Source organism: Mchenga conophoros, linkage group LG13 (genome assembly GCF_057382185.1).
Source record: "Mchenga conophoros isolate Kocher_MC1m ecotype Shallow Benthic linkage group LG13, M_conophoros_male_GT1.1, whole genome shotgun sequence".
In the NCBI taxonomy this organism is placed as follows: Eukaryota; Metazoa; Chordata; class Actinopteri; order Cichliformes; family Cichlidae; genus Mchenga; species Mchenga conophoros.
In genome coordinates this window covers 31899943-31912896 of record NC_140538.1, presented here as the reverse complement: position 1 = coordinate 31912896, position 12954 = coordinate 31899943, and the positions used below count along the sequence as shown (strand labels likewise).

The following is a 12954-nucleotide window of genomic DNA, read 5'->3' as shown; positions in this document are numbered from 1 at the left end:
AGACCATGCTATCACTGTGCTTAATTGGCCAAACAAAACCCAATGATACATTATGGGGGTTCAGGTCACACTGGGTTATTGCTATAGAAGGTTCAGACAAGCTGAAGGCCATTATCAAAGGAAGGCTTAAGTAACACCATCATGCCACACCATGGTGATGCAGTAAGTTGTGGCACAGGAGCCCTGATCAAGTTCTGAGTGTATAAATGAACTTACATTTCAGAATTTAGAAATTTCTGTATCGTGTAGCATTTATTTTTCGTTGATCTCTCTGAGTTTCATGAGCTATAAGCCAGAATCTGCATTTATGCAGGCAGACACGTTCACAATGACCTGATGAAGTGAGACAGTTGTTGTTAGCAGATGGACTGGTCTGAGTATTTTAGAAAGTTCTGATCTACTGGGATTTTTCCACATAACCATCTCTAGGGTTCAGAGAGAATGGTCTGAAAAAGAGAAAATATCCACTGGGCAGCAGTTCTATGCGTGAAAATGCCTTGCCAATGCTAAAGATCAGAGGATAACGGTCAGACTGATTCAAGCTGATAGGAAGGCAACATTAAATCAAATAACCACTTTTACAACCAGGGTATGCAGATGAGCATCTCTGAACACACCAAACCATGAAAGCACATGAGCTACAGCAGCAGCAGGCAACTGTGGGTGATACTCGTGTCAGCCAAGAACAGGAAACCGAGGCTACAATTTGCAAAACTGGACAACAGAAGATTGGAAAAACATTGACTATTAAGCCTATTGACTACTGAATCTCGATTTCTGCTATGACATTCAGATTGCAGGGTCAGAATTTGGCGTAAACAACGTGAAAGCTTTTACTATCAGCGTCTTTTAAAAGCCACAACCTACCTGAGAATTGTTGCTGACCATGTTCATCCCTTTATCACCACATCTGGAGCCATCATCTGATGGCTCCAGCGGGATAACTCACCATGTCACAAAGCTCAGGTATTCTCAAACCGGTTCCTTCAGCAAATGCCCTCCACAGTCATCAGATCTTAATCCAACAGGGCACCTTTGGAGTTCATTTAATGAATGTGCCTCTGACATATTTGCAGCACTTATGTGATGCTTTCATGTCAGCATGGACCAACGTCTCTCATGAATGTTTCCAGCACCTTGTTGAAAGAATTAATGCAGCTCTGACAGCAAATATAGTACATACACCCACCAGTCACTAACAATGTGATATTTTTTAATTGTCTGTTAACTATATAGGCTTACTTAGGCCTCTATGTAACCAAAGGTTAATTTTAATATAATCACAGACAGAAACAACATTCCCAAGTCACAGTTAAGGCATTACTGAATTATCCCTTCACTGCTGCATTTCTTTACTAAAATGCTCTGAGGGTTGCTGCAGCAAGCTGATGAAATCGATTACAAGCTTACATTGACTTCACCTTATCAGCGAGGGAACCCTCGGGGAAGTATTAGCACTTTGTCTCAGTGAATGTTTTTCACATCATTTTCAGGATCGAAGAAAAGCCAACTATATGGGAACTGCACACAGAGCCTCTCTGGCATTTTGAATTAACATTTCTCTTAGTTTTTCTCCGCAGACTTACTTTTCAACCATGATGTGTGAATGGCAAGGAAATGTTAACAGGCCTTTAACAGAAAATTCTTCTTAGCCTGAATGCAGGCACTTGACGGATTACTTTAAACGCTCAATTCTGTAGGTTTTGAGCCTGATTTGATTGTGATGTACACATTTTCATGTATAAAGCTAAGTATGACATAGATTCAATTGCGGGTGAAAAATATGAGTCATTAGTCAGTGTGTGTTTGGTGTTGGAATTATGCTGTAGGGTCACACTGATGTAATTCAGGAGAAGAAAAAAAGGTATCTTTTTGTAGCTCTCTCTGAAGTTGCTGGCACACATGTGAGGTCTTGACCAGCTAAGACATCAAACTACAGACAATTATGGGGCCTGGGAAAACTGCAGTTCTCTATAGCGAGTGCTGCTTCAGACCCTGTGAAGATGAAACATGCATGTGAGTAGTGCAAAAAAAAATCCCACCTCCCCGAGGGGTGCCGAGGCTATGAACTACAAGGAGGAGATTAACCAATGCAGCTGTGGGAGAGAGAGAGAGAGGTGAGCTCCTGCACCCCACCCCCGCTCTGGCTGAGATTATTTCAAAACAGATTTATTTTTAATAAATGTTCAACGGCAGGTGTGATTTAATGGAGCGAATAATTTGTGTCAACTTCCACGGCCCAAAGGATGGTTTGTTCTCTGAGTGATGAATGCAGTGCTTTTGAGAGAATAAAAACAAACTTACCAATTTTAGAATATACTGATGTTTCACTTTATGGCATTCATTTTCTTTTTATAACTAACCATGTTTGAGAAGACAGCAAAGACCATTCCTCTGTTATCTCATTTCCCAAAATGTGCCTGACAACAGTTTACAGAGATGAGCAAAGCGGTTAAACCAGCCTGCCTTCAGGAACTTACAAAGGGATACATCGTGTAAGGTCTTCATCTTAAAGCAGGCTTTAGATTTGAATTGAACGGCTAAGAAACAATACATTTTGACAGTGTTTTCATCTTACTGTAACACCCCCTTAAGGAGGTTATCTGCAGTAAAAATAAAGGGGCAAAAAAAATTCTTTTGTATCATTCAATCTCAAGGGGGCAATCTGGTGGATTGGCGAGATCTGACTGCTCAATTTATCAACGTCAAAGAGACAATCCAGGAGATTGCTCCCAACTCTTTCTTCCCCCCCTCACACTGCCCATCTTTCAGTTTCTTATCTACTGTCTGTTCAGACTGCTAACTCAGTGTCAGCTCACGAAGCATCAACAAGCTCCAGCTCTCCCTCTCCACCAACATCCCCCTGCAGGGAAAAGGGATGGGCACAGAGCTGGTTGATTGTCAGTGCCATTATGTCGCCCCAACATCTCACAGTCTCCACTTCCACAATTCCCTCCATTAACAAGGGGGTTCGCTTCCCATTTCCCCTTTGATGTGTCACACTCTGCTGCAGATTTGGTTTTAATATGTGTGACAGAATCCACTTAACTGGTAGTAGGAAGACGTGAGGGAGCTTCTTCTCCTTCTTTTTTTCCTGTGGAGAAACAGCAGCCATTCAATACAGACATCACATTTAAATTCAAGTGGGAGTTTCTGAGAATTAATTTAAACCAAAATCAATTATAGATGAGTTATCATCAGATATTTGCAGTAGGCCGCAAACGCATTTTAAAAAAAAAGTTTGTGTTTTTACTTAAAGGAATAGTTTGATTTTTAGAAACACTCTAATTAGCTTTCTATTAGATAAGAAGCCATTTATTTTTACAAAAAAAATTTTTTACTCCCTCTTGTGATGATAACATATTTTACTTATCAAGTCACTGATGCGGTCTGAGAGAAAGCAAAGCGAGTTTGAAAATTTAAAGGTGCTCAAACTTATACTGTGATTATTTCTACAGTCGTGTGTTTATAATAATCCAAGCAGAACATGCACCCAAGCAAAACGAAGGAAAGCATTGTAAACAAAGATCTAAGTCATTTTCAAGTCAAATATGGATGCACAATATGATCTCATTAAATCCAACCTTCAAAGCTCAAATAACTCAGGGGAAAAATAACTAGAGGGAGAGAGAAGAAAAATGTAAATGTACGTTCAGTTAAGCAAACTTTGTAGTGTTTGGGGCGGAAATAGATGGTCACTGTTTACCAAGCCGTTTGATCCAGAACAATACGAAGAAGCGTAAAGCCAAGTCGCATGCGTGCTGCTGCTGATTAAAACATTCCTGCAGGAGCGAAGGGGATGTTTAGAGCAACTAACGCACCACTTTCACGGGTTTTGTCCAACACGAAGCGACAACGTGGCTGCAGGTAAGGCTTAGAAGGAGCGCGGAGTTTGCGAGCGAAGTTAATCGCATGAGAAGAGACTCACACATCTGTCAGGTTAATGAGACAGCACCCGCAGGAATAGTGATGCATTTACATACAGCTGCAGGTGGTTTTGTGTCCAGTTTTGCAATCAAGAGTTTTGTCACGTCTCGAGGCTAATTTAGTGTTTGGGAACAATCTCGATGGCAAATATATTGTTTCTTAAATGATCATTTAGAGCCCAACATCACACTTTACAGCACTGCAAGAATTGCCAGGATTCACAAGAATGAGAGAAAATGCTGATGGGAGTGTAACTGATGCTTCCATCTGGTGTTACAATCAATACCACGCAGTGACACCGAGAGACGGTAACGGACACTCTCGGTTCTCTACATTTAGATCAGTGGAACGATGCCAACAGGTGCACGGACAAAGACATGTGGTGTGTAACACCTACAAATGTGACAAAAAATCAAAACAAAGTAAAATGCATTTTTTAACTAGTCGTTGTGGGATAATTGAAAGAATCTCACTGTAAACACTGGTTTAGGATTATTTTCCAGTTCAATAATTGTATTTTGTGTTTGTGTGTGAAATATAAGCCACACCCATGTGGGAGTGGGGATTCCACTCTAGTCCAGCTGAGTACTGAGAGTAGTTGATTGGTGTGGATTTGGGCCCTTCTCTATAAATAGGACAGAAAGGCAGAAACAGGAAGGAAGTATGTTGTAGGACACGTTTAAAGCTGGTGAGAGAAAAAGGCATTTTAAAGGACAATAGTTTTAACCTGGCCTGGATGGTTTAGCTGCTAAAATAATTAAATTTTACTGGAAGGAGGATTTGTTTTAATTTGGGTTTATATGGATTTGTTGTGATAAAAGACCGGATTGGAAACTGCTGGTTTGTTGGACCTGTGTATTAGGAAGTTTAAGCCTACTCTGTAATTAGGGGGTGGCCAACCAGAAGAAATCGCTCACGACCTGGAGGAGAAGAGCTTTAGAGTTGTATTCCCAGGACCTGCTGTGAAAACGTACTCCCTACAAATGCAAAGCCTATCAAGGTGGGTAAAAAGCCTTTGTCGGGAAGATGCAGACCTTTTCCTGTTTGTAACCGTGGTGGCTTCAGCTCTTGAATTCCAGGCCAGAACTAAGCCTTCACTCCTCTACTCTGCTTAGAAAGAAAAATAAACCTTGTGTACTCTATTTTAAGTGAGTTTGGTGGTTTTCTACTCGTCACTATTAGAACTTTTTCTTTCTTCTACTGAGGCCTTTTTGTTGCCCACTTCTTAACATTGTGCTGTGCGTTGGTATCCGTAGCATCAGTATTCGGATTGATCCGCTCTCCTCTAATTTAAAGCCACCAAAAGAAAGTACAATCTTTCACTTCTAAGGTTTTACATATCAGGACATAATAAAAATTATCTAGTCATTACCATACATATTACACAGTGTCATTATTTATTTAACTAAAACTAAGCTAAAATGAAGAAGCAGCAAGTACACTTCATGATTCAGTAGCTTGTAGAACCACCTTTAGCAGCAATAACTTGAAGTAATGGTTTTCTGTGGGTTTATCAGCCTCTTACATCATTGTGGTGGAATACTGGCACACTCTTCTTTACAACATTGTTTCAGTTCATTGAGGTTTATGGGCATTTGTTTATGCACAGCTCTCTCCACGGCATTTCAATCAGGTTGAGGTCTGGACTTTGACTGGGCCATTGCACCTTGAGGTTTTTTTTCCCCTTTTTCAGCTACTCTGATGGAGATTTGCTGCTGTACTTGGGATTGGCAATTTAAAGAGGGTGTACTTTCTTTTTACCATGACTCAGTCTGTGCACACACAAAAAAATCATTTCTATTCTAGTGGTTTTCTAGGGCAATAATTCCCCATACACAGGACACAAGACATCACTAAATGATTTGAGAAGTATAAAATAATGAGTGCCGTATGTTACAGCCTTCGCAATCACCATCATCCACCCAGAAAGGCCTATGAGAGATTTTGGGGCACCCTGTTGCCATTCTCCACCATCATGATCAAAACACCAAATGAGGACATGTTTTAGTAGAATGTAGAATTCCAGAAGACTTCCAGAGGCCTGGAGAATCATTTCCAAACAGCTACCATAAAAAACAAGCAGGTAAATGAGGATACTGAAAGAATTTAAATCTGGTTGAATTAAACATTGACTCATAAACTGAGTCCTGTGAACTTTACTGCATGCTCCGGATGATTAAAATACTCTGAACAATGAAAATCAAACAGAAATGTAATCAAAGCTCTAAATGTTGAAAACGGTGCTTAGTAATAAAAAACACTTTAAATAGAAATTTCCATTATCGGTCTTGCAACAAACTGCAACACAATTGTACAGCCACTGCCTTCAACTTTGCAAACTAATCTAGCAGGGCAATTTCTTTAATAAGTGTCTCCATTATTAGGGAGTCATATGAGCGCTCACGGGGAAGTGAATTTGTTGAAAATTAAAAAATATTTTCCCGATTGGTTGTGTGGCACATCAGTCGTTTTAGCTGCTGTTAGTGGATGGAAGCAATTTTGTTTTTTACAGAAATAGTTTGTCTGCCAGAAAATTAAACACCCAAACAATGTTGGTTTTATGTTTCAGAAGGGCTTTGAGATGGAGGACAGACTCTGAATATTCTTTTTTTTTTTTCCTTCAATATTTGGATTATACCGCTTAGGTTTATTGGGAAACCACAGGAATCAGATGCTTAAATAAAACTACATTCATATTTACACACAGATACACTTAACAGCAAACCTAAAGAAGCTTAAAGAGCTTTTATTAGACCTTTTTATTGGTCTTTGTCTGCCATATACTGCTACAGTGATGGATGCTCCTGTTAAAACATGACCAGAGTTTCAAATTTTAGATCAGCAAATTTACAGACAGCTCAGAACATGGTTTCTCAGTTTACAGTCCAATAGTTTACTCACTTGGATGTGTGATGTCAAAGAGATGTGATATCCTTACCTTTCTTTGACGGGTAAAGTACAGCCAGGCACACAGCTGTGGCTGTACTGTTTTAAACTGTGAACTGTGCAAAGCAATTCTAGTATATCAGCAATAGTGACCTAGAAAGAAAGTGTAATAGATCCACTTTTAATAAAACCAACTACCTTGATCAGTTTGAACACTGTGGTCAGGTTACGTCTTGTTTTTCATTATCTTGACATTTTAGAAATGTATTAAATAGGCTGTACAGTAGCCACATGGCTAGATATACAGTTAGGTCCAGAAATATTTGGACAGAGCTAACGTTTTGTACATTAATACAATGGCTTTTAAATAAAACAACTCTGATGCAGTTCAAGTCCAGACTTTCAGCTTTAATTCAGTGGGCTGAACAAACATTGCATACAAATGTGAGGAACTGAAGCATTTTTTAACACAATGCCTGAATTTCAGGGCTTCAGAAGTAATTGGAAAAATGAAATAAGTGAAAATAAAAATTTCCATTCATTTCTAATACTTGGTTGAAAACCCTTGAAGTCTTGAATTCATGGACATCACCAGCTTCTGGGTTTCCTCCTTTGTAATGCTCTGCCAGGCCTTTACTGCAGCAGCCTTCAGTTGCTGTTTGTTTGTGGGTCTTGCTGTTCGAAGTTTTGAAATGCTCAGCTGGGTTAAGATCAGGTGACTACTTTGCCATTCAAGAATATTCCACTTCTTTTGTTTAATAAACTCCTGGGTTTCTGTAGCTGTATGTTTTGGGTCCATCTGTATTACAAAACACTGCCCAATCGATTTGACTGCATATAGCTGGATTTGAGCAGACAGTAAAGTAATTCTGTATGTATGCCCGAGTTCATTCGGCTGCTTCTGTTCTGTGTCACATCATCAATAAACAGCCAGTGTCACTGGCAGCCGTGCACGCCCAAGCCATCACATGGCCTCCGCCGTGTTTTACAGATGATGTGGTATGCTTTGGATCATGAGCTGTTCCATGCCTTCTTCATACTATTTCCAGAACTGAACTTTACTGAGACTTGGATCGATACGCTTATCTCCTGGAGAGTGTTGTGAAGGGGTTTCTCTTCACCATGGAAATTATTCTGTGATCATCCACCACTGTTGTCTCCACTGGACGTCCAGTTCTTTTTGCCGAGTTTACCAGTGCTTTCTTTCTTTCTCAGGATGTATCTGTAGATTTTGCCACTCACAATATTTTAGCAATTTCTCAATGTTTTGTTTTTTTTTTTTTCTTCTGTTTTCACTTAATGGTGGCTTGTTTCACCTGCATGGAGAGTTGTTGTCTGTTCACAGCAAAATCTTCCAAATGCAAGCAACCCACCTCAAATCAGCTCCAGGCCTTTTATCTGCTTAACTGATAATGACATAGCAAAGAAATTGCCCACACCTGCCCATGAAATAGTCTGAGTCAATTGTCCAGTTACTTTTGGTCCCATTAAATAGAGGGTGGCACATGTTAAGAACGTTTCAGTAAACAGGTAAAAAAAAACAAAAAAAAAACCTAAACTTGTGTCAATGTGTAAAAAATATTTGCGCCTAACTGTACCTAGTCAACTGCTCGTTGACACATATCTAATCAGCCAACCACATGGTTGAAACTTAATGCAAACATACACACAAGTTCATATCTATCATGTTTCATCCAAGTCGGGAACCTCGGCATCAATCATTTTGGACATTGATCTAAGTTTTGATAATCACATCAATAAGGTCACCATAACTGCTTTCTATCACTTAAAAAATATATCCAAGGTTAATTACTGTTTCGAAGTGACTCTGAGAATTGGTCCATGTAGACCAAGTGGTAAAATTATTGTAACGCTCTGTTTGCAGGAATCCCCAAATCAGCTGTAGGCATCTTCAGGAACTTCATTGGCTCCTAGAGCAATTTAGACTTACCTTTAAAATGTTTTATATTAGTTCACAAAGCTCTCAATCTCTGACTTGCTCACTGGCTGCAACCCAGTCAGACCTCTCAGGTCATCAGATTCAGATCTTATAATTGTTCCCAGAATCAGATTTCCCTCTGCTGAAAGTGCTTTCAGTTATTGTGGTCCTGTTCTTTGCAAAAGGCTGCCTGCTGATCTGAGATCAATTATATCTGTGTGTACATTCAAAAACAGACCATTTCAATTACACATGTCTACAGTTAGCAGGTGTTGTTCCCCTTTGCTGTTTTCACTGCTCTGTGGCATTTTTAAATGTCTTCTTGTTCCATATTAAGTACATCAAGTTCTCATATGATGAAATGTGCTATATAAATAAAATTGCCAATTGAGGTATTTAGACATGTTCAAATGACCAGATGAAGTGGAATGGTTGTTGGTGGCAAATGGGCTTTGAGAAACTGCTTATCTGCTGGGATTCCCACTCTATGCTTTATGGAGATTGTTCAGAAAATGGAAAAATATTCACTGAGTGAAAGTTCTCTGGGTGAAAATGTCTTGCTGATGCAAGAGTATAATAACCAGACTGCTTCAAGTTAATAGGAAGGCAACAGCAACTCAAATAACCACTCATTACCGCCAAGGTATGCACAAGAGCATCTCACAACACATCAAACCGTGAAGTACATGTAATACAGTAGCAGAAGACCACACCAGGTGCCACTCCCACCAGCTAAAATCAGGAAACTGTGCAGCGTCAGTCTCATTATAAATGGACAATAGAATATTGCATCATTTGGTCAGTGAAGCCTTAATTTCTGCTGAAACAAAATTTGACGTAAACAGCTTGAAAACATGAATCAACAGTTTGGGCTGCTTTCGTGGTGTTGTTGTCACACAAGACCTGAACAATTTTCCAGCACTTTTCTTAATCTATGCTACAAAGCTCTGAGGCAAAAGGGAATCCAACCCAGCAAGTGCACCCAACAAAGTGGCAGGCGAGTAAGCTTATTAACAAATATAGTATTGGTCAGTTCAGCATTCAAAACTAAAATGCGCCCTGAAGTAAAACTAAGTAATACCAACATTACATCTCAGCAAACATCTTACACACCACTGCATGCAGAACGGCTCACTGACTCAGTTTTACATAATGAACGACAACTTTGACAAAACAATCTTTAGTTCTTTTAAATTGAGTTTAAAGAGTTCACTCAGTAGCTGTTTTTCTTTCGTAGCTCTAACTCACATTTCATGGTCTTGTGGAAATGGTTTCGCAGTCAAAGCAGCGACTGAGTGCATGATGAACCTTCCGATTCCATTTTTTTAAAGACAGATTTTTATATTTTTTCCACTATAAAGAAAGAGGGGGAAAAAAGCAGCATCAAGTACATGACTTTAAACTCACCAAACTAAAAATCCATCCATCAATCCCCTGCTTAACTGGGAGTGAGGGGACCTCCAGCTTATCCAGCTGTCACTGGAGCTAGGCAGAGTAAACCCTGGAGAGGTTTCCAGACTATCACAGGCCTTCACCAACTTAACCTGCAACAGGCTTTTTCTAGAAAAGCTCAAACTTTTTAGATTGAAGGAAAAAAAACAAGGATGCTGGCTCATTTAAAAAGAACTAAACATTGCCAAATCCTCCCACTGAAAAGCTAACACTCCGTAATGACTGCAAATCATTTATTCGATCTGAAATAAGGACTGAGACAGTTATCAAATACATTTTGCTAATTTTAATACAGCTCAAGGGTGAGATGTACAAGTATGCATTATTAGATGCTATCTAATCCTTAAAAAGAAATAAACTACGTGCACGCAAATCTCCAAATTAACCAGAGCTGCCTCTGGTGAGGCGTACTGAATAACAAATGACACTGCTGCAAATTTAGTCCCCTGGGTAAATTTATGCTGCATTAGGACAAAAAGATACATCATGCGCTGAGCAGAAACGAACAATAGAGTCAGAGAAGTAATCATTACCACTGATGAATAACCTTTTGATTCGCTGTGGTGCTCTTTCACATCCCAACAAATAACAATTGAGTATTTTTTTTATGTTTTCTGTAACTGGCTCATAGTTTAAGCTCAAGGTGCCTCTTTAAATTTTTTAAGTGTTAGTCAATATTATTTGCCTGTGCATGGAAAACAGATGAACTTGGGGATTTTCCAGATTGTAGTGCATTCACAAAGCCGCAGTAAAGGCATGGACGTCACTTTCCATATGAGGCTTCTGAAACAAATGCTGCGATTACGTCTTGGATTATGTTTCTCACCCTTTGCGTAATGCACCATCCCCACAGTACACCCCTGGTCCATGTAATGACTACAGGAAGAAAAGAAATCACACAACGAAAGCAAGTTCATGACTAATGATTGTAAATCCATTTGAAGGAGATAAACAGTCCTAGTCAAGTGCCTGCCCACAGTCTAAGAAAGTGCCAGCTTTGTCAGATGTAGTCATGCTCCACCAAATATTAAACATCAAGGGTTTCTTGCTGACAGCAGCCCGGCTGTGCACTGTTATCCAGTTGCCTTATTACACTGAATAAATCCTCTCCATGTCAAGCACCATGCTTGGATTTTAAGACCTAATTTAATTCCAGCCATGTGCAGCTCGGGCGCTCTGATGTTTAAAGTGAGAGACACTGATGCAGGATGCTTTGCATATGCCACAGGAAGTCGTGAAACAGAAATGTGCATTAATGGTACAAATAATGTTTTGGTCATCATCAGGGACATTTGTCTTAAATTCATCTATGATTAAATTACAGATTGAGGTTTCCACAAAATGACCCAAATGTTTCCTCCAGCCTCCTGAAAAATGCATTTACATTCATAAACTAACACTGCTGTCCCTCTAATTGGATCCAAAGTTAGCAGTCTGGTAAAGTGCATAGTATGAGGGGAGATAAGAGCACAAAACTGTACCTCCTAAAGAACCGAGATTGGAGGAGTCTGTGTTGCTAATTCCACAGCAGCACAAAAAGGTTAAGACTTTTAGACAGCCACCTTTTATTTTTTTTAAACAAATTATTGAACTGAGGCTCAAGAGGAAAGTGAGGAAATATCTCTTGACCACGTATGCTTTGAATAAATTGCATTGTGCACTAGGAGGCAATATTCCAAGGCAGCATAATACAAGTGTGGAAATTGTTTATTTTCATCCGCCCTCCTGCCACCATTCATCCACACTGCTGCCAGCAAATACAATGACATTGTTTTTGAGACAGCTGGGAAATGTTCTAGTCATCAACCCCAAACCATGTCTCTGCCAAAATACTGTGCACTGAGAATATAAGCCATCTGAGTTCAGACCAGAGTAAAAACAAAGAAGGAAAACAAACCAAGAGAGCAGTTTTAAACGCATGGTTAGGCAGAAATAAATGCAGGATCACGGACATGTGAGCAAAGAATATCATACAGCGGAAAAAAGAAACGTCTGTGTGAATTTTTGAAAGGTTGAATCAAAACCTGCAATAAATAAAATAGAAAAAAAAACATTTTTAGACAAAATACAAAAGCTTACTGTTTCAATTATAGATTTTTTTAATGTTATTTTTGGTCATAATCTTTCTATTTTTCCTTTCCATGAGCACTGTGGTGCACTCCTTTAATTTTCTTCACTTTTTCTCCCAAAGTCTGCTATGCTGGAATTAAAAGACTGAAAGACAGATTTTCAACTTTAATACTTAAAGTTGAAGTTTAGGGAATTTGTAAGATTCAGCAGAATTCAGAGCATGTCCAGAGATACAGAATTATTTGTATGTGTATTTAAACATTTGAGAATCAGGCCTCTTGAAAGAAAGATTCCAAATCTTCTGTCATCTCGGCCAAATGTTGGGAGGTGTTTGCTGCCACCTCTTGAGTTCCGGTTGATCCTTTGGAGGCGGAGTTTTCCTGTGACCTCTGCGGAGCATCCATCTCTCTCTTTATGTCCTTGCCTCCACCCAGAAGTTTCTGGCTCTCCAGAAAGTACTGGTTAGGGTGATTGAGTGAGAAAGATGAGTCTTCAATCTGTTAATAAAAAAAAGAGAAACCACAGGAGAAGGAAGGTCAGGAGATAGTAAGAACAGCAGGTTTAGTTTTCACAAAAGTGGCAGGTTGCTAGGGCAATGATTGACTGATTCAATAAAATGTCACCTTTTATAAGACGGTCATTTAGCATCTCCGTCAGTAAGGGGGATGTGCAATGGTTTA

At 39.4% G+C, this 12954-nt stretch overlaps 1 protein-coding gene across 2 annotated transcripts in view; it reads right to left on the bottom strand.

Annotated features, from left to right (window-relative positions):
• Positions 1-12268: 12268 nt before the first annotated feature.
• Positions 12269-12954, bottom strand: part of LOC146561560 (DNA primase large subunit-like) — a 28185-nt gene continuing 27499 nt past the window's right edge. For both annotated transcript variants that reach the window (XM_085243032.1, XM_085243031.1), the window contains exon 14: positions 12269-12771. In XM_085243032.1, coding sequence (XP_085099158.1) covers positions 12544-12771 — 228 coding nt within the window. In that variant the 3' untranslated portion in view covers positions 12269-12543. The remainder of the gene's footprint in view (positions 12772-12954) is intronic.